The sequence below is a fragment of the Protopterus annectens genome, chromosome 1.part1 (assembly GCF_019279795.1).
Source record: "Protopterus annectens isolate FY-2018-M chromosome 1.part1, PAN1.0, whole genome shotgun sequence".
NCBI lineage: Eukaryota > Metazoa > Chordata > Ceratodontiformes > Protopteridae > Protopterus > Protopterus annectens.
Genome location: NC_056726.1, coordinates 109,828,445 through 109,851,697, shown reverse-complemented (window position 1 = coordinate 109,851,697; position 23,253 = coordinate 109,828,445). Strand labels below are relative to the sequence as shown.

General features: G+C 40.4%; 1 protein-coding gene across 1 annotated transcript in view; it reads left to right on the top strand.

Annotated features, from left to right (window-relative positions):
- LOC122814218 (pleckstrin homology domain interacting protein) overlaps positions 1–23,253 on the top strand; it is a 2,625,611-nt gene that overhangs the window by 2,252,015 nt on the left and 350,343 nt on the right. The window contains 1 exon segment of the mRNA XM_044086823.1: positions 4,565–4,621. Coding sequence (XP_043942758.1) covers positions 4,565–4,621 — 57 coding nt within the window.

Genomic DNA, 23,253 nt, shown 5'->3' with positions numbered 1-23,253 from the left:
TGTAAGTGTACACAACTGTACTTTTCCTCCCCTTGCCTAGAGCAGTTCACAGGTGCTTCAAATTTAGATTGGGGAGCTTATTCTAAGAACTTCAGAGTCTTGGGGGGGCTGGTCACCAAAAGAAAGGGTGGACCACATAAACATAAAGGAAATAAAGGCACTTATTCTAGCCCTTCAATCTCTACATTACGTCTGGACTCCTGTCCTGTAAGGATTTACACAGACAACACCACAGCTGTGGTACATCAGTAGGGAATCACAAAGTCTTACTGCCTCTGCAGATTAGCGTTGATTTCTTAGGACCAAGACATTCAGCACAAAGTCTTTCTTCAAGCTTGTGTACATTCCATCAGAGAGGAATACTGTGACAGATCCAACTGAATCCTAAACAGACGTCTTTGTGGACGTTGTCCACCAGTGGGTTACTCCCCAGATCTTTTTTTTTTTGCCTCTGCATGCAACAGACAGCACATGCTTTTCTGTTCAAATGTGCAATGCCTGGAGAACAGACGCCATGTCTTTTCCTTGGAAGGGGAGGTTCCTCTTTTCTCACCCTCCATTTCCTCTAGTCCCAAAAGTCCTTCAAAAAATCTAGAAGGGCAAGCCAGAAGTCTTGTTCTTGGTTCCATTTTGACAAAGCAGCACTGGCTCCCTTTCCTGTTCTTCTTGTCAAGGCGCAGTCACCACAAGTTACTTCTCAGGATGGGCTTGCTGACACAAAACAAAGGCTGTCTAATTTACCCAACCTACAGACCTTGAATCTGGCATTTTGGGAGATGGAGTTTTAATCCTGTTTAGGAAACACTTTTCAAAGGATGTGCTTAAGGTTTTAAAGGAGGCTGCAAAACCAAAGGAAATCTACATTTCTAAGTGGAAAATATTTTCCTTATGGTGCTACAAAAAAAAGAACCAGGACCTTTATTTGGGTATTCCTAATATTATTGCTTACTTGTCTAAGTTGCTTAGTATGTTGCGTTGGTACAGCGGTAGCGTCCTTGGATAATTTTGCTTAAGGTTTTAAAGGAGGCTGCAAAACCAAAGGAAATCTACATTTCTAAGTGGAAAATATTTTCCTTATGGTGCTACAAAAAAAGAACCAGGACCTTTATTTGGGTATTCCTAATATTATTGCTTACTTGTCTAAGTTGCTTAGTATGTTGCGGTGGTACAGCGGTAGCGTTGATGTCTCACAGCAAGAGGTTCTTCTGTTCGATTCTCGGCTGAAGTGCCTTCTTTGTGGAGTACGCATGTCCTCCCCCCGGTAGATTGGCCTCCAAAAGACATGCGTGAATGGGCGTGCCTTCGCTGAAGGTTGGGTGTCAGGCTGGCAACTCGGCACCATAAAAATCTACTGCCAATCATTAGCGGACCAGATTTCCACTGTGGCGACCCCTAACCGGGAAAAGCCGAAAAGACAAACAACAACAACAAATTGTCTAAGTTGCTGTCATCCATTTCTACCTGCTTACCTTTGGATCTGTCCTCTTTCTTCTCAATTTGTGGACAAACAGTTTTTGAAAGATGTCCTAGACACCCTGCCAAGGAGAGTCATCTCCCCTCCTTGTGATCCGAAGTATGTCCTGGAAGAGCTCACGTTATCTCCTTTTGATCCACTGCATCTTCACCTCTCATTTTTTTTACTTGAAAAACTGTATTACTGGTAGCTGTGACTGCCGCTAAAAGGATGTCAGAGCTGCAAGTGTTGATGGCCATTCCACCCTGTCTCATTTTTCAAAAGAATAGGTTTACTCTTCAGACTATCCCTTCCTTTCTGCCTAAGGTTGTTTGAGATCTCTTTACTCAGACCTTCAATTGCATACTTTTTTCCTTATCTTCAGAATAAAGGAGAGAGGATCCTGCATTCCTTAGACATGAATAGACAACTCTGATTTTATTTAGATAAAACAATATCTAATAAAACAGTCTGAGCAGCTTTTTGTATCTATTTACATGACAAGACTTTGTAGTTTCCTGTTTCCATGCAAATGATTTCTAACTGGATTTCTAGATCTATTTAGTTGTGTTATTCTTTCCATGGCAAACAACTTCAAGCCCCAGTTAAAGCACATTCCATGAGAGCTGCTGCTGCTTCTGGAGCTTTCTTCAAAGCTGTGGATTCTAGCTGTATCTTTGAAACAGCTAATTGATTTTCTGTTCACACTTTTACTAAACATTAAAAAGATTGATGTATTCTGTAGGACTAGTGTGTGCTTTGAAAGGCCCATCTTTCAAGGTCTTTTGAGGCATACCTCTGCTCAGCCTTCCTCTACCAGTCTTCTTAGACAGGTTTGGAAATGTACCAATCTTCTTAGGTTTGGAAATATTCCATCAGTTAGTAATATCACAACAATTATCCAAGGAAGTACATAGTACAGTTGTGTAAGACCTTATCATAACGTAGATGTCTGACTTAGTGTTGCACTATTATATCCATCCCTCATTTTCTTCTTGTCAGGCTAAGGTAGATGCTTATTTTTTTCCTCCTCTCCTCTCCATTTTGACTCGTACGTGTACATATAGTTGCATCTATTTCTGATTCATTTCTTTGGCTCAGTGCAAGAAAATTCAGAAGTAATTTGTGCCTCTACATCCATCATGTTCCTTTGCCTCCTTCAGGATGAGGTCATATGTTGTATTTGTGGAGCAAGAGGAGGGTGCCCAGGCTTCGGTATGCTGATTGGATGTACATCTGCCCTTGGCAGGATATCACTTCAGGTAGTAATAATGATCAGTCGGACATCTACTGTTATGGTGAGTTCTTACACAGCTGTACTGTTTGCAACTTTCCTTTAAGGCAGGGTATGTGTACCTTTTGCTAATTTTGTCATTGTGGTTAACTCTTTACATAACCTTCCTTTCCAGTAAAGGAGAGGAGTAATCCTTTCCCTTGCCCAGTCAGAGCTCGCTCTTCCAAAGCAGCTTTTATTTGTATCTCTGCAACATGTCTTAAGTTTGTCAGTCCATGTCATACACTGCAGTAATATTGTCAAAAAGACACCCACACCTTTGTGCATTTTACAATAAATGTACAGTCTATAACCTTGGATGGTTTCACCTGGGCATATCTTCATAGTCTTTGTCTTGATTCACTCTTGTTACAGCCATTACCGCTTGAGATTTATTTGGAAGAATTAAGGACCTAATTATCTTACAAGAAGGTAGCTTGTTATGTGAATACTTGCTGTAACACTATTTATTGAGGAGCATTTTAGCAGATCTGGCATCACACCTCTCAAAGCAAGAAATCTGGACAAAGCCATAAATAATGGGGGGAGCAAATGCACAAAAATACGGGCAGTTTTAAAGTATTGCTGTTACAAACTTAGAAAAATTGATAGAATAACAGATTTTGCATTAGCTTGCATTTTCTGAAGGGTATGAAGTCTGAAACTCAAATGCATGTCATTATTTTCTGAGTTCAAACCTCAATGATTTGCCAGAAAACCACAATTTTTATGAGAAACAGACCAAATATACAAGACAAAAATCTGGACATTCTACGAAAATCTACAATTGAGAAGTCTGCCATCCCATTCATTTTCCTTGAATAATATTTTTTGTAGGCCTTTTTACCTCTGTATAATTTTTTATTAGACTTTGGTGGGGGAAAGCCTTTGTATTTTTCTGTTGGACCTTGGTGAGAAGGAGAGAAGAGCTGGGAAGCCTACCAGTCCTTAACAGCCTTCCCTTTCCAATTACTATGAAAAAGCCTGAGTGAACAACGGTTCCCAGAATATCACTATATAGTGTCATCTGCTGACAAGCACACTCCAGAGAATTAAGGATCTACTGCCAAGCATTACTTAAGTTTAACTACACACATACTACTTAGCTGTCCAGATTTTTGCCGAATGTCCAGATATTCACCTCATATTTTTGATCTGTTCCTTATGAAATTTGTGAATTTCTGGCAAAACATTGGGATTTGATGTCACAGAAATTCATATGTAGTTAACATATCCTTCAGAAAATGCACAACCTGTTATTCTATCAACTTTCTGTGTTTATAACAGCAATAATTAAAATCTGTCCCTGATTTTGGACCTTTGTTTCACCATTATTTTTGGCTTTGTCCAGATTTCTTACTTTACGTGGGTGAGAGGTATGACTGTATGCATTTTGAGTATTCGCAGAATCTTACTTTGCAGCTAGGTATTTTTGCAGCTTATGTTTTTACTTAGGGTCATACCATAGTTTTAGACCTCTGGTTTCATCTCAATCAACAGATAATGGTAAATTCCCTATCCCAGCTTTTTTTTAATTTTGTAGGACAGAATGCCTTGTGCCCCTTAGTTGTGTTTCTACAATCGTCCACAGTTAATCAATTTTTTTGTGATTCCTGGTCAAAGAAGTAATGACAGATAACATTCAAACATGGGGACAAGTACTGAGAACTCTGGTAGTGATTTGGAATGAAAGCAACTTGCATTGTGTTACACACAATAGGATGAGCATCGGTGGTAGTTAGGGAATTACTGACACCATTTGCTAATTTTGCCCACTAATAGATGTGTTTCTCTCTCATAAAATGTATTTTGTAAACATGTTTATACTTATGTTTAAGGAAGAAGATGAAGGTACTGATGTTCCAGGAACTTCCACACGGAAAAGGAAGGTAATTGTTTTCTTTATATTGTTATAATAACCAGCTAAACTATCCAAGCTGTAGTAAGAGTTTACATTGGGTTCTTTCCCATCAGTCTTCAACCTGGACATTTCTTCAGACTTCTTAACTTGCCCCCTCAAGATATCCACTGAATGTTTTACTTCTGAGTTGTAGTGAGCTTTTTGTTTGTTGACCAAAGCATTTTTAGACCAAATAGTGACCTTGTCTTTCTTGTAGTGCTAACTTTTCATTGTGCAAGGGTACTTTATCACTGTCATTCATTTTAAAGAAATGTTGTGTCAACAGAAGGTGTTTTGAAAGTTAAGTACTCATTTGGCACTTCCCAGTAGTCTCTTTATCCCCCAAGCAGCATTGGAGGGGGGGGCACTGCCAATTGTGACTCTCTGGTATGTCACAGAATGGTACCTGCTTTCTTAGTTTTTTTAGCTTTTCTTTGCATGAAATTTGATGTAGTTGATCCTGTAGCTACAGTTATGTAAAATGAGTCATGTTTTCCCCCAGCAGTGAAACCCCCCATTCACATCTCTTGGAGAATGACGGATCTGGCATCATAAATGCAGATGTCATTGTGTAGACTGCTCGTATGCATTAACCATTCTCCATCTGCTATTACTGCCATTTAGAAAGTTTTGCATTTGGTTACTACTCCTTTACTCATGTTGCCAAAAGGGTCACATTTGTCATTTTCATCCAGTAGTTACAGCCCCTTAAATATTTCCTTGTGTGGTCAGTCAAATCATTTTAAAAGGATCTGTTGCCCAGCTGTCTTAGGAACTATGCTAGTCAACTTGTATCTGCTTAAAGGAGACAGTTTACGTCTATGAATATTGCTTGGAAGCAAGCTGTCATTTAGTGCCTTTCTTGATACCTTTGATGAAGTTTCAGTAATAAATATCCCAGCAAATTTGTAACAGAGTTTGAACCAGTGCTGAATCTGGTAATCTGTAAAAACATTCTATTGGATATGTTGAATCTTTTATTTGAAACTCTAGTTAGAGGTATTACTTTGAAGTGTTTTGAGATGATGAAATTTTTTTTCTTGTTTCGAAGTATTTACCATAGATATTATCTGCTTTATCTTAGAGTCCAGCTCAAGTTGCACTTTTGAGGACTGAGACGAGCATTGTTTGGTTCACACAATAATTTAGCATCCCATAACACTACCTTTTCCCTGCACTCTGCTAACCCAAAAAAGAGGGGGTCCATTACTAACTGACAGCATGGAAGATTTCAAATTAGTACCGCATAGTTACTGTTTCTTCAAAGAGATAGTCTGTACCTTGCAAGAGGTCAGAAAACTTGACACCGTATAGTCATGTCTTGCTAGATAGAAAATAATTGTCAGTGTGTTACAGCAAGAAACACCTGAATCATTTTAACTGTTTGATCCCTCTGGTGTTGCAGTATCTTTCTGGGACTGTTTGATCAGGGCCTTGACTATGCCTCTTTGAAGGTGCAGCACTCTGTACTTCCAGCATTTCTTCCCCGGATCCTATAGATTTTGCTAACCTTGTGGTTAAGGTGTTGTTGAGCGGCACTTTACACCTAAGAATTCTCAGGAAGTCCATCATTCTTCCCTGGGAACATTTTTTGAATCCTTTTATTGGCATAGTTGGAGTTGGTGTTCTTCAGTGTCACACCATCTTCCATGACTCTCTTACCCAACTTACAGTCACTCCTCTGGGATACTGCCATATGCTCCAATCCCCCCCTGCAGCCTTGTGGTTGCAAAATGTGCAAAGCACAACCTAAAGGGATAAACCACCATTCATGGGTTGACCACTGCTCCATGGTTCCCTCTAAGGAGGGTTATGGTCAGCCACACATCAGGTAGTTGGTTAATGGTGGGAAATGAGAGCTGCTATAGCCACTTAAGGGGTAATTCAATTATTCTGTTAGTCTTTCCTAACTTGTAGTGTAACATTATTCTTAAGGCTGTGGCAGTAACACTTCAAAGCTCACACATACACACACACTAGACTGGCCACCACCCAGAGCTATAAAGGCAGCTGCACTTGCCCCACATGTTCCATCCCCAGGATAGATATGTCCATCCACCCTAACTATGCTTTCAACTTGCTGAGGTGTTGTTTGAATTTTGAGTTGCCAACTTTAGTCTTCTTAACAGGAGTTTATCCCTCTACCTTTCTGGTGAGGGCCTTTCCCTGTGACTTGAATTTTTGTCCCCCCACACACGCACACACACATACACACTTTAATCCATCATTTCTGCATCTTTAAAGTGGCTCTCCTGGAAGACTATTTTCTTAGTAGCCATTACCTCTGCCAAACAGATTATCTGAATTTCAAGCCTTTCTGTGCTACAAGCTTTGCATATTCTCCCACAAGAACTGAGTGGCACTTGAGAACCAACCAAATCCCTCCCTCCCTCCCATATGTCTATTGTGTTTTCAGAACTGTCCATTAATTGTGTCATTCAGCTCTGTTGTTTTTTCATCCCAGCCCATAGAACAAAGGGAGGGGCTTTACCATTTATGGCCATAGACTGCCAAGGTGGTATACAATTGTTAAAAAGGAATTCAGACTTGCTAGCTAATAGAGTCATCTCACTCAGTCTAGTAAAGCAAGACTGAGCTCTATCCAGGCTGTCTCAGGTTGTTTGGCAACATGCATCACCTTCTTGTTATGACCACAGGCCCAGTAGACCAGATTTCAGCTGCATTCTTTTTCAAAAAAAAAAAAAAAACAACATCCTTGTATAGCAGTTCCAGTGTAACCACTTTGACCTCTATTTACACATTTTCTACAAGCATTGCAAGCTGGATATCCAGTTTAGACTTAGACATAGAATTAGCTTTATGCTATCTTGAAATGCATGCTGTAGAACTGCACCCCTTTTTAGGATCAGGAACCTTCTCACTGCATGATAATCCCACATTTTGTGAATTCACTGTAGCAAGGATCCTGAGGATGAATTTAGTAGTGATGAGAGAAGGTATTTCTTATAAGTGTAGCTATTCAAATAAGCAGTTTTACAGTAAAAGCTCCCATGCACTCATCCCCATTGTCCATTTTTTATTTGCTAGCATAGGCTTCTGATAAGCACCACCATAAGGACCAACTTTTTTGAATAATCAGATCTTCAGTAGATATATATGTGCATACATGCACACTTATGCACAAGTGCATGCATGCACGTGTGTACATACAGCTACAACGTTTTTGTTTTTGAAGGCATTCATTTCTTTTAGATTCAATAGTTCTATATTCCCCTAGATAATAAGCATGTGTGTATGTGCTTGTCTAACAAAACAGTCACTGAAGTCAACTTTCAACTTAAAACTGAAAGCTGGTTTCAGAGTTTGTTACTCCAGACACAAGTTAGAACATTGGTAAAGAATGCTGGCTGAAGTAATGTTTTGTTATAAACTGAGTTTTCCTTGAAAGCAGTTGTTCTACATGAGGTGGTGGTCTTCCCCACCATAAAACGGAGTGCAGACTTTCCCAAGTGAATCCAGTGCTGCTTCATAAGGTAACCTGACCTAGATTATTAGCTTCTCTCAACTTGTGTGTGCCAGTACTGTAGCTGTTGTGATCTGTTTAGAATGGAAAAATTAATTGAAGCTTTAGTGAACTCTGGTGCAACTCTGAAAGTCATGCAGCCACTTACCAGTACATGACCAGCCTGCAAAAAGTGCAGCCGGTGACCTGTTTGGCCACTGGCAACAGATATCCCCTATAATAAGCTAACCCCCATCTTTCTGAGAGTCTCAAAATCAGTACACGTGAGAAAACTTGAAAAGGAAGATGGTTTTGAAAGCTGATTTAGCAGCATTTGAAAAATACACCGCTAGAGAAATTGGCTCCACTGTCTTCACATATAACCAGAAACACATTCAAAACTTACAGGAACTTGGGGATGCTAATGGACAACTCTCAGAAACTGAAAATAGAGGCTTTGCTAGAGCTGGGGCTTAAATTTTCATAACTAAAATTTGGTGTGGTTATGACTGGTAAGGTCACAGATGGCTGATTTAGTATTCATATATATTTTTTAAATTGTGTCTAGAATCTCATTTAAATAATGTAAATACAGTCTAGAAATCCTTGCACTGTGTAATTTAAAAGGGCACTCCCTAGTCACTACTTAAGAAAATAGATATTACACAGCAACTGTAAGTTTTAATGTCTGTTAACTGAAGTTGCAAACCACATCAACAAATTTTACCATCTTAGTTGTTTTGTGTTAAATGTTGTAGAAAAGGGCATATAACAAAATACTGAACCAGTATAAGAATACTGTACTTCTAAAATTTGTTAATGCTAGTGAATGCTTGGTGGTGGAGTGCAGTAATGCTGAAATTTTAACTAACTAGAACTGTAGAATCTGCTGTTTCCTACTATGTTGTTGTTACACTTGTTAAATATAATTCTGTGCTGGAAAAGAAAGATATGCAAGGTTTGTTGGCCGTGGGGAGCATGATTTAATTAGCTAAGTCGCAATATATCTGTAAGCATAAAGGAATCGATAAACAGAAAAAAAATCGAGTAATACCTGTACATGGAGGCAGACCGGGAGAGTTATCCTAGTTGTGTCTGAAAAGAGGAACCAGGCAAGGGTGTCCTCCTTCTTCTTTGCTGTTTGCATTATATTTAGAACCACTGGCAAAGAAAATAAAAGATTCAGAAATTCAAGGATATAATTGGTGTGGTGTTCAAGAAAAGTTGGCTTTATTTGCAGATGATATTTTGTACCTGATGGAACCAGATAAGGACATCTCAGTATTGTAGAACATTCTGACACAGTTCTTGTTTTACATACAAAAAAAATGAATGAAGGTAAAACAAAGGCTATAGCTATAAACTATGTACCCACACACAAATTGGTTCGGCAATACCCATATTTATGAGGACACAGTAAAATGAGATATTTAGGAGTATGGATTAAAAAGGATTTGGTTACGGCAGCTAAGGATATGTTGAAAGAGACTGAAAAAAGATAATACAAAAACTAAGGAACTTAAAAGCTCTTGCCTACTAATATGGATAGCAAGTTACAAGCAGTAAAAATGTTTTTAGTCCCTTTTGTTTTATCCACAGGTCAGGCATATTTTCATCAACCAGAGAAGGTGTGGACAGTAATTAATAAAGAGTTGAAGGATTTTATTTGGGATGGGAAGAGAGCAAGAGTCAAGTTTAGGGGTCAAGCTGGATAAGTTGATCCTCCCAAGAGAACATGGAGGTTTAGGATTACCTCAAAATCTCAAAATGCACGCACTCGAGGCCCTTCTCAGTATGGAGAACATCGATGTCTGTGCTGTGACTGAAACCTGGTTCAAGGCTCCTGAGAGCACCCCGGCACTATCAGGTTTTACCTCATATCATGCGTTCCGGCCCCAAAACCCGGACCACACCACAAAAGGAGGGGGTGTATCCATATTCATCAAGGATACCCACACCTCCAGGTTGGTGGCAACGCACGAAGCATCGGAAACCATCCAGGTGCAATTAACCATAGGCAAAACTGCTCTACAATTTGTAGCATGCTACAGGCCACCCTCTCAAACTCAGGAACCCCACACAGCCTTCCTGAAGACACTGGAGGGTATAAATGTATTTCCAAACACCATTATATTGGGTGACTTCAACTACCCGAATATAGACTGGGAACATTACTCAAGCCCCAACTTTCTAGCCCAAAGGTTCCTGGAGTTCATAAATTCAAATGCCATGGAACAACTAGTCACCGTTCCCACAAGAGGAGAAAATATACTAGATCTCATCATCACAAACATGGGGACAAAATGCTCCACACCGGAAGTATATCCCTCCTTGGTGAGGTCAGATCACAAACTTATCTCACTGGAAATCCACATCCCGCCCCCACCCCAAACAAAAAAGACCACAGTGAAGAACTTCTCTAAAGCAAACTTCACACTACTCAAGACTGGTGTGGTATCCTTCAAGGCCCCCGAGCCAGTGGAAACCACAATCCAAGCTGCGGAAGCCCTTACAAATGCCTTCTACGAACACCTCCAGGACTGCATGGATCAGGCAATCCCTAATAAAACCAAGACTCTTTCCACCAAGGGCAAACGTCCAGTCTGGTGGACCCCAGCCATAAACAAACTTTACAATAAGAGCAGAAAGCTGTTACATGATAGAGCAAAATCCATAAAAGAGAAAGACCCCTTGATCATTATTGGTAAAAAAATACGAGCACTCATAAAATCATCCAAGGCCAACTTTGAGAGAAAAATTGCAATAGATTCAAAAGACAATCATAAGGCCTTCTTCAGCTATGTTAGAAACCTGGGTGGAAACTCCCAGATATGCGCAGAATTAGTCCAAAATGATACAAAAATCACTGAACCCACAGACATTGCCAACATACTGGCAGACAGGTTCAGTGCAAACTTCACCCTCTCCCCAAAAGGAGAGATAACTATCCCAGCGGAGTGTAGCCTCCCAGACATCTCAAATGCGCAGGTGAAAGCTGCTCTCTCTAAAGCTAAAAACACAGCATCAATGGGACGGATGGTGTCCCCGGCTGTGTGCTACACAAACTCAACGAGGAACTAAACCCGCATATAAGGCAGCTGTTTAATCTTAGCCTTACCACAGGATACGTGCCCAAGGAGTGGCGTACGGCAACTGTGGTCCCACTCCACAAAGGTGGTGCCTCTACGGACCCTGGTAATTACCGCCCCATAAGCTTAACAAGCCTGGTCTGCAAAGCTATGGAGAGGATCATAATGGAACTCATAAACAAAGACATAGGGGACTTGCAGACATTGGACCCGACCCAGTTTGGCTTTGTCAAGGGCAGATCATGCCTTTTGAACTTGGTCGACTTCTTCGAAACAGTCACCAAGGCCATTGATGAGGAAAGGCAGTCCATACAGCCTACCTTGACCTTGCAAAAGCTTTCGACACAATACCCCACTCGGGTATTATAGAGAAACTTACCAGCTTAAATGTAAACCCATATGTCACAAGATGGGTTGCAAACTGGCTAAAGGACAGAACCCACAGGGTTAGAGTTGCTGGCGCCATGTCAGACTCCAAGCCGGTCACAAGTGGTGTCCCACAGGGCTCAGTTCTTGGCCCCCTGTTGTTCGGCATCTACTTCTCAGAAGTACAGGCAAACATAGGAGGACTATGGCTGACAAAGTTTGCAGATGACTGCAAACTGGGCGCCATAGTGGAAAGTACATCGGACACAGATATCCTTCAGAGGGGTCTCACGGAAACTGATAACTGGTGCCAGAGCCATGGCCTGAAGTTAAATGCCAAAAATGTATAGTCATACCCTTCGGAAAAAACAAGGTAACCCCAAGCTACCATATAGGTGGCAATCCATTAAGCACAGAAGAGGTTATCAGGGACCTGGGGACCCAGGTTGACAGTGGCCTTTCTTTTGACACTCACATTGCTAAAGTGGTTAGAAAGACCTTCTACATTGCCCACCTGATCGTGAAGGGATTCACATCCAGATCAAGTGAGGTCATTGTTCCCCTGTACTCTTCACTTATCAGACCAATGATCGAGTACAATGCCCCATTCGGGATGTATCCCACCCAACACCTGCAACAATTGGAGAGACCCCAAAAGTTCCTCACCAAAAGGATAAAGGGACTCCAAAATCTGTCATATGCTGCCAGACTGAAGAAACTCCAGCTCTATTCAGTCGCATACCGCCTGCTCAGAGGTGACCTGTGCCTGACATACAAGGCCATGTCCAACCCGGAATTAATGGACATGCTCCACCTCAAAAAATCCAAATCTACCAGATCCACTAGAGCAAGCGACTTAAACCTTAGCACGGATATAAATAGGACATGCTGGAGGGATAGATTTGTCACCCAGAGACTCCCTATGCTGTGGAATAAAATCCCGGTCCATGTGAGGCAGAGCACCTCGCTGGCTGTGTTCAAGAGAAATCTTGACCGGTGAATGGGAGATCGTAGGTTTACCCCGGGAATCATCTCTGTGTCACTGCTGGACAGAGGCACAACAAACTAATGGGCACAGTATTTTTTAACATAAGGGGTGGCGTAAGCCACAAAACTTTGGGCTAGGCTTATAAATGCCTTAGGGCAGATAGCCTAGTATAAACCTATGAACCTATGCTTTGAAGCGATACACAGTTAAAGCTCTTATACACAACACAAGCAGAAAGCAAAGTGGAAAGGGATGATGATGAAGCAGCGGGTAATTCGTTAAATAAGGAAATAATGACATTTTAGAGGCAGATCCTCAAGGAGAATTACAACAGTCATGCAGAATGTTATATGCATAAAGTAGCAGAAAGTACATTAAGAACTAAGCCATCGTGAGAGTGGAGAAAGGCAATTCTTCTGTTAGTGATGACTCCAGTTAGGTGTACAGAGACTAGACGAGAGCGGGCTGGAATTTACTGGAGGAAACTGGCAAAGAAACCACAGTACTAGGACCAAATAATTAGAGAAGGAAAGGTAATGGCATGGGAAGGGGCCATGAAAATGTTTAGATTGCAGGCTAGTGAACAATATCCAAGTGTAGATGAAGAGAAAGGGATTGGGGAATCCTAAATGAAAAACCTGAAGTGGTGGAGTTTTTAAGTGAATTTAGAGAGGAAGCTGCTCTTAAAAAAGGAATAATTAGTAAGGCATATAAAACATTACATGATAACTATAGGAATCAATCAGAAGAGGTCAGAAAAGATTGTGAATTTAGAGAGGAAGCTGCTCTTAAAAAAGGAATAATTAGTAAGGCATATAAAACATTACATGATAACTATAGGAATCAATCAGAAGAGGTCAGAAAAGATTGAGAAGAGTGATTAGGTGTGCATTTCACAAATAAACAATGGGAGGATATATGTATTGTTCCCAAATGTGCAACAAATTCTAGAAGATTTAGGATTTTTGCCTGGAAGTGTTTGCATAGATACTTTTATACCCCAAGCAGAATCCAAAGAATTTTTCGTCCGGTAGATGTCAGATGTTGGAGATTGTTGATGTGATGAGAATGAAAGAGGTAACTGAGAACATATGGGAGTATAATAAGTTGGCAGACTTTAAAATTCTCTACAAATTACTTTGTCAGAAATACTGGGCAAGCAAATGAGTGCAACATTTTTTTTTTTGTTTTTTTTTTTTTTTGAGTTGGGATGCAGGATCTGAAATGCTTGGACCTAGTAAGGCCATGTTAAGTTTAATTCTGGTGGCTGACTAAAAAGCAATTAATATAAAGTGGAAATCAAAATATAAACCAACTATACTTGAAGTAGTTAATATTGTAACAGAGATAAAACAGGAGGTGGGAGCTTTAGGAAAGGATAGAAGTGAATTAGCTTGAAAAAAATGGAATTTGTACTTAAAGAAAAATGTTATGGAGGAGGAATAAGGTCTAAGAGAAGGCAGGAGTTAAATAATTTATGTAATTGTAATATTGCCTAGATTACAGGATATGTAACAATGTATGTGATGTATAATGTTTGTAAATGTGAACATGTTAATAGGGTTTCACTACTTTTATATCAATATACGTTTACCTATGCAATAAGTGATAATTCAATAAGGGTGTTTTAAAAATAAATAATAAGGGGGGGGGTACCCAGTAACACTGATAGAAATACAAACCCTTTCAGTTAGTGTTCTAGTGCCTAACTTAACACATTGTGTGATAACTAGTCTTGACTTTCCCCAGTTCAGAGAGCTGTAGAAGATGAGTGGAAAGGTTCAGCCAGCTATGTTACCAGAAATATAAAGGCCCAGTAAAGAAAACAGGTATAGGACTAAAAGGCAAAAAAAAAAAAGTAACTAAGATTTGAATGTAGGTGAAAGGGTTAGAGAAGTTTGATACGAAGTCTTGCCAAAGACTTCACCGGTTAGAGCAGTCAGAGTTCATTGTGGAAACTGTCTGACAGACTAGGGCTCATAATTTAGATTACATTAAGGGAAGTCTGTTTAGAAAGTGAGGAAGAGAAGGGAGGAACCTTACACTGAAAGAAAAGGGAAAGGGGAATATGAATATTCTTGTGCTTCTTTCTGCTACTTCAGAGCAGTGATTCAGTCAAAAACAGAGGTAGGCCTGTTATGGTATAAAAAAAAATAATAATAAGGTAATTGCTGAAGTGGAGAGAGGAAAATTTGTTTTTGTGAGTAACTTTTTATAGAGGAAAAGTTGGTACCTCTGTTTATAGGCATTGAGGCCATGGCTTACTCTTCATGTCAGAATACTGATGATAGTAACGCCAACCTGCAGATAAGCTGTGTCAATTTCAAGAAGGTTCATTGGGAAAACAGAAAACTAAGTAGATCTATATATAATGTATCAAGGGCAAAATGAGAAACAAAGGAACAGAACAGCCTCATTTCATACCCATACTTCGAATGAAGAAACAATCTGCTGGACAGGATAGCCAAAGACAAATAGTTACCGCGACAGTTATTAGTTCCAAGGCCTTTTATAACAAGTGTGATAAAGTTATTACAGAGCCATATTTTAAGTTGTTCATTTAGGAATGAATAAGATAAAAGCTAGGATTTTAGCTAGGTCTAACTGGCCTAATGTTAAGGAGGACATATAGCTTTTTTGGAGGAGCTTGCCTAGTACGTCTAAGTACAGCACTCAGCACTGGTTTCAGGAATCGTTTGATAACCTTTTTATCATTAAAAGCCTGTTTGAAAGAATAACAGTGGACATTGTAAGACCACTTGTAAAGTCATGTGAGGTCCATCTGTATATCCTGGTAATCATTAATTATGCAACAAAATTTCCTGAGGCAGAATACCTGTAAAGAGTTAATGTAAAGTACATAGCAAACAATGTAGTACAGGAATTCCTCGACAAAGGCAACCCCCCCCCCCTTTTTTTAAGCATTGAATCAACTAAGGATATCTGAATACTACACTGAATAAGATGATGTTGAATGTTTTAATAAAGCTTTATGGTTGTAATATGAAAGGATATGGAAATGTATAGGAGAAATTGGAAGTAACTGTGAGACGTACACACACACACCTAGGGTTGCCACCTTTTAACAAGTGCAAAGTGGGGCATGGGGGTGTGGTCAATATGATAGGGGTGGGGCCAACATGACACTGGCCACACCCCCACAACAACATCACCAGAGTTGTTAAAGGAGTTGCAGTATTAGTTATCAATACAACATGACATTACAGCATACTGAAAACTCAAACCATTTAAATGAAGTTAACTATTACTGCAAACACACACATTAATCAGTTATAACAGTAAATAAACTTTAAAGGAATAAAAAGCACACTACTCATTAAACAGATGCTTGTTTATTTAAAAAGTTAAAAAATTCATAAACCAACCATTACTATTCAGAAAGAAAACTTAAAAAAATCTACATACCACATACAAGCCAAGTATAAAATTAAGACTTTTTATTGTCAATTAAAGCAAAGAAAAAACACAAAACTACATACCCTAGTACTACATACTGCACCCTAGCAAATTAATGCTAAACAAAGAAAAACACAAAATTACAAACTGCACCCTAGTACTTTATACTGCACACTAGTACACTAAATCACTTTTTTTAAAGTGTATTTTGAATTTGATTTTATGGCTTGAAGAAGGGCCCGATTTGAAACCGTATTTGAGTAAAAGTTGCAACATTTCATCCGGTAATTTACACTCATCATTAGTTCAGCTTTTAACAAGTCCACACTACATCGGTTTCGCACATCTGTCCATTTACCTTTCACCAAAGAAAAAAACTCTTTCTGCAAATGCGCTTGAGGTCGGTATAGATAAAACCCTAGCAATTACTGGATATAGTGTAGTCCGTTCAGGCCCTTCTTTGAAAAGCTTCAGCCACTTCTCTCCTGGGGTCAAGCTTGTGTTACATAACTTTTCGAGAGAGGGCCAAATTGCCAAGTAGTCCCTAAAAAGATCATCTTCATCTACATCCTGCAGACTCAGGGCAGTGGTCACATTAAACAAGTCACTGAAGGCAAAGGGCTCATTTAGAGATAATTTAGATAGTGTAAACAAGTAGTTGCTTTCAGTATAATCAAACCACTGTTCCAGGTATTTCACTGCTGTCTCCAAGAACACAATGAAGTCTCTCTTCAGTTTGTTAGCAGAAGTGCTGTCTAGTGTGCTCATAAGTGCCCTAAGTTTCCCTCCAAAGAAAGCACCTTCAGCTCTTGCCTGCAGTTTTTGCTTCAGAGAGACCATTACACAAAAAGTTTCCATGGCAGTAATTGCTGATTTTTCTAATGTACTTATATGTTCATTAAAATCAACAAGAACAGCACAGAGAAAGTGCAAATAGTACTGGGGCAGCATAAGCAATTCATTCTCACCATGTTCATTATCTGAAAAGTACTGCCATATCTGCCGGGGGCAGCCCTGAAAAAGGAAATAGGACTGGAGCACTGGGAGATTTTTCACTACTCTTTCAATGGCTGGGAGTAGTGACAGCCACCTTGTTGGCACATGTCTTAACAGACTCTCAAATTCCATGTCACAAAACTCAGAGATCTTTCAAGTCTCTGGTCCTTGTGGCCGAACCTGAGAAGTGGCTGAAAAGTCTCATTACAAATGCTTCCACGTCGTACGGTAGTTGTGCTGCAGGTTTTTTGGCTGCATTGTGAATGATATGGGCAATACAGTTAGCCTTCTGGAGTGATGGGCACTTTTCTTTTAATCTGGTATACACACCAGATTTCTTCCCATAGTTCACACTGGCATTATCAGCCCCATAAGCTGAAATGCTGTTCCAGGGCAAGGAGTACCTTTCCATAATGTTGGAAATTTGCTGTGAAATAGCCTGTGCCGATTCATCAGGGTCTTCATAGAAGTCCAAAAGGCCATTCACCACCCCTTCTTCTTTAGAAAAATACCTCACAACAAGGGGAAATAATTTTATGTTCCCCTTGTTGGAAGCATCTGATGAAATTGCAGATAAAGTGCCTGAGTTTTTGAAGGTCATGCAGGAGGCATTCCAATGAGTGCGGTCCCAAAACATTTTCGACTATGGCTTCAGCCTTGGTTCTGCCACAAGATAGTTTCATTGCAGTGTCCGAGTCACTGTACAACTGACTGGCCAACTTTACTGCACAGTCCAAGCTGTTATAGGAAATATTGTGCTTAACAGCATGGAAAACCACAGAGGCTTCTGCTGCAATGATCCTAAGTTCTGGTCCCTCAAGGTTTGCGTTCCTTTCCCATTTTGTCATCAGGTGAGTGGATTTAGCTTGAAAAATAGCAGTCTTATGTTGTTCAGTTGCCTCATGTCGTGCGACATCGTTTCTTCCACCGTGGGTCACTAGAAATTCTCTCTTGCAGTACCTGCAGAACGCTTTGACATCATTGCATCTCTCGATCCAGTCAAATTCTGTTTTCCAAACGTCCTGCCACTTGCACATTCTCTTGCTTCTGGTTGACTGTGATGAAACTGCTGCCCTCTTCGTGCTTGAATCTGTACTTACCTGATATGCAACATATTTACCAAGACTGTGTTAGGGTGCAGTAACATACTGCAACTGCTGCTCTCTTCGTGCTTGAATCTGTACTTACCTGATATGCAACATATTTACCAAGACTTGTGTTAGTAGGGTGCAGTAACATACTGCTGCACAGCACAAATGAACTGGCTTAAAAAACATTGGCACACGAAAGAACTGGCTCGAAAAACATTGGCATGCGAAAGAACTGGCTTGAAAAACATTGGCACATGAAAGAACTGGCTCGAAAAACATTGGCACATGAAAGAACTGGCTCGAAAAACATTGGCACACAAAAGAACTGGCTCGTAAAACATTGGCACACAAAAGAACTGGCTCGTAAAACATTGGCACACAAAAGAACTGGCTCGTAAAACATTGGCACATGAAAGAACTGGCTCGAAAAACATTGGCATGCAAAAGAGCTGGCTTGAAAAACATTGGCACATGAAAGAACTGGCTTAAAAAACATTGGCACATGAAAGAACTGGCTCGAAAAACATTGGCACATGAAAGAACTGGCTCGAAAAACATTGGCACATGAAAGAACTGGCTCGAAAAACATTGGCACATGAAAGAACTGGCTCTTAAAACATTGGCACATGAAATAACTGGCTCGTAAAACATTGGCACATGAAAGAACTGGCTCGAAAAACAGCATGCGAAAGAACTGGCTCGAAAAACATTGGCATGCGAAAGAACTGGCTCGAAAAACATTGGCACATGAAAGAACTGGCTCGAAAAACATTGGCATGCGAAAGAACTGGCTCGAAAAACATTGGCACATGAAAGAACTGGCTCGAAAAACATAGGCACACGAAAGAACTGGCTCGAAAAACATTGGCACATGAAAGAACTGGCTCGAAAAACATAGGCACACGAAAGAACTGGCTCGAAAAACATTGGCACATGAAAGAACTGGCTCGAAAAACATTGGCACACGAAAGAACTGGCTCGTAAAACATTGGCACATGAAAGAACTGGCTCGTAAAACATTGGCACGCGAAAGAACTGGCTCGAAAAACATTGGTACGTGAAAGATCTGGCTCGAAAAACATTGGCACATGAAAGAACTGGCTCGAAAAACATTGGCACGCGAAAGAACTGGCTCGAAAAACATTGGCACATGAAAGAACTGGCTCTGAAAAACGGCACATGAAAGAACTGACTTAAAAACATTGGCACACGAAAGAACTGGCTCAAAAAACATTGGCACACGAAAGAACTTTCTCGAAAAACATTGGCATGCGAAAGAACTGGCTCGAAAAACATTGGCATGCGAAAGAACTGGCTTGAAAAACATTGGCATGCGAAAGAACCGCGGAATGGAGCCGAAAAGAGTTATTACGAACAGTTTGAAAAAGGTCAAATAGTAAATGAGGTAATGTAGGGGGCATTTTGGCCATTGAAAACTAATAGTAATACAGCTTGTAGAAAATGAAATGCATTATTTTTACCACCGAACATGCCCACCTCACCCAACCCCTCAAGAAAGTAAGTTAACCACATTCACTAAACCAAAAAACACTAAAATGAATGAGAATGCACAGTGGATACCATAGACCTGATTTAGCTTTTGACCACAGCAGTTAAAAGAAATGTATGGCACTAATTTACACAGCACAATGATCTATTAATGAACATGCCCAACAGCAGCACTGGTCGTAATCGGATTATAATGAAAACAGTACATAAGTATATTGAAGACATCACTAAAACACAAAATACAAACTTTGCTACTTATAAACGCAAACTACCCTGTAACAACGACATGGTTTAGCACAATCTCAAATACATTGCATTAACTTCTGAGCATTCATCCACAAAAAAAATAAACAGGAAAAAAGTCCGTAAACATTTTAACTTTTAAAAATACTTCTTGCAAGAGAAGTAATATAAACTACAATGTACAGCAGACTCCATGGGCTCCTTTTACCTCAAAACATAGCAATTAAGAGTAATTTACACAGCACAGCAATGCAATAAGCAGGCCCAAGTAAAAGCAGCACACCCATATTCACATTACAAGCAAAGCAATACATTTTAACCTTATTAAAAATGCATAATAAATTAAATGCACACATTTACAAGTATAAATGAAAACAATCTTGAAGCAGCTTCGGCAAATTGGCAACATGTACCTACTAGAATAATAAATGAATTACATTAATGTTAACATTCCCCCTCAAAAGGTAGACTTGTACCACATATACATTGACTTGCAGGAACTAACAGGAAAAATTACCCAAACAGTATATCGTAACTTCCTGAAAACAGCATTAAATTGCACACATTTCCATACAAAAAAGTGGAAACTATGCTCGAACATTTTCTATCTGCAAACAAGCAATACCCAGAAAAAGCTACAATAATAGAAATGCATCACACTAAATTTATATTTCACTGCCCCCCACCAGAAATAAACAACTTCTATACACAGTTCAGCCTTTTAAAAGTAATGCTTCCAAATCATACCCCCAAGAATAATAATAATTACATATACATTCAGGTTTTATATCTTTAAAAACTACTACTCAAAAATATCAAAATAACCACTGCACAGATTTAAATACTGTGTACTGCACCCCCCATCTACCTCTAAACATTAAAAAAAATTAAACCACAATATATTCCCATTTTAAACTAGTACTCAGAAATCTCAAAATAACCACTGCACAGATTTAAATACTGCATACTACATCCCCATCTACCTCTAAACATTAAAAACTTAAATAAAGCACAATATTCCCATTTTAAATAACTAAAGCCACAAAATGCTATTATGTACTTACCACTATCACAGTTATTGCTGGGCTAGCTTGCTTCCTTCCTTCCTGCTGGAATGGCTAGTTGGATGCTCAAGTGGTGGCTGGGCTGGCTGGCAGGCTCCCTTGCAGGCTGGCTGGTTGGCTTCTTTGCTGGCTGGCTGGCTGGGCTGGCTTCAGAAATAGAAATCTCAGATCTTTTTCGTTCGCAGCTGTAGAGCTTAGTGCTCTACAGCTGCGACCTTTATTGGGCTCTTCTTCGTAAGTCCCTGCCCCCTCCAATCCCTGCAGCCAATTACTATGTTGCATTACCACCCGGACCTAGAGGGACTAACTGCAGGTCCAGGTGGTGACGTAGCCGCATTGCCGTGGAAAAAACGGAAGTATTTTCGGCTTTTCTACAGCAATTGAATTCGCAATCGCAAAAAGGGGAAAAACAGGACTTTTAAAAGTCCCACGCTTGGTGACTGCGGGAAGCGGGATGAGAGGGCTCAACCCATGAGTGTCCCGCTGACAACGGGACGGGGGCAACCGTACACACACCATATGTAAAACACACACCTTCCTTGAGTTGTTTTTAAAGGTTACACATTATTTCTTGTATTCTGTGGTTTGTCTTAGGTTTTATGCATCCGTAGGTTATGTTAGGCGTTGGTTGCTTGCAGTTTTTCTTCACATATACTTGTTCATAGGTGTGTACTAGGCTAATGGCCCTGGAGCCTTTACAAGCCTAGCCCATAGAAGTGCCCTGCCTGACGTTAGTTCCCAGTGCCTTTATCAAGCAGAGCCACTGGAGTGATCCCCAGCGTAAACTTTCTATTTCCCATCCACTCATCAAGATTTCTCTTGAAGAAGGGCCAGTGAGGTGCTCTGCTTGACATGTATGGGACGTCTATTCCACAGCATGGGCAGTCTCTGTTGTGTTTTCATAATCCCTTCTGCAAGCTGGAGCAAGGATTCAGGTACATTGTTTGCGGATTCTGTTCTATGAAATAATTTAAAAAAACTGAAGATGATTCTGGTCTCTCATCATTTAAAACTTTGTTTTTGTCTGATGTCTCCGGCATTGGAAGAAACCTTGCACTTCTTGTAGTGACTTTCTGCTGCTGTTGAAGTTTGTCTGCAAGACTGGGTGTGTACCTCTGGCCAAGTCCCTTGTGTAATAAAATCATTGTAGCAATGATCTTGTTACTCAAACATCTACAGCTGTAATGCATGCTGTTGCTTTAATGTGCTTTAGGACAGGTTTGTGTTTAACCACCCTTTCTCCTGGGCTATATATTTGCACTATCTTTGGGAGATTTCAGTTACACAATTATGAAGGTTGATGATGTTCATCGTGTTACACTGCTGCAGTCATCACACTTGGGTTATCTGCCGTCAGGCGGTCCCGCAGCTGGCCTGAGTTCCAAAGTCTTGGTTCGGCGTCAATTGCGGTCGCTTCTTCCCTGACATCAGTGCAACAGGGGTATAAAAGAGGCAGCCGACGCCATTTTCTTCAGTCTTTCTTGCCGCGCAGTGCCCGAAGCAGAAGCAGTTCGCAAGTGCTGGTCGGCCGACTCCTGAGATTTTCAAATCGAATTTCAGACCAAAGTCTTCAATAAAGCTAAGTACCCCATTGGGGAACCTTTTCTTCCCTCAGACCGATGTCAGAAAAAGTTAATAATTGCATTTCTTGTGGGAAGCAAATACCTCTGGATTTTCATTCTTACTGTATTCCTTGCCTAGGCCCAGACCACGACGTTGCAGGTTGTCGGTTTTGTGCTAGGTTTAACAAACGAACTATTAAACGTCGGTTTGATTTCGCCTGGCATTATTTTAATAGAAAATATAATTACACCATGCCGTTGGAGCAAACGACGACAGGGATGCATAAAAAGCGCAAAGATAAGGACAGGCAGCCGAGAACCAAACCAAACACCATGGCCTCTGCTAGGCCAGTCGCCGGTTCTCCGGTTTTCAGTGGGGCGCCTACGCAGCCCCTGACGACCGCTGATTTAGAACCCCAGGCTGCATCCGACTCCCAAGCGGAGATTGCTGGGCCTCCAGAGCCATTATCTTTAGGCCCTTCCGACTCCATTGTTGAAGGGGATTCCGGTGTAGTTGAAAGGCCTTCAGTTGCTGAAGGTGTCTTCAGACCGACTACACTTACTATAAAATCCTATGCAAAGCTGAAAACTCCTTTAAAAGTAAGGAAGCCTGTATAGCAGTCTCCAGTACAAGGCCCCATGCCTAAGAAACAGATGCTTAAGATGGCTGAAGACTTAATTACCCTAATCAGGGGTTCCCATCCCCCTCCTGACAAAAGGCCTAGACAGGAGGAGGACGACGCTTCGTCTGACCAGGTTTCCATTTCCTCAGATTCTTCTGAGGAACAAGAATACTCCTTTCCCCCTTATGAAGACTCTGATGCTGGAAGAGTCTATTC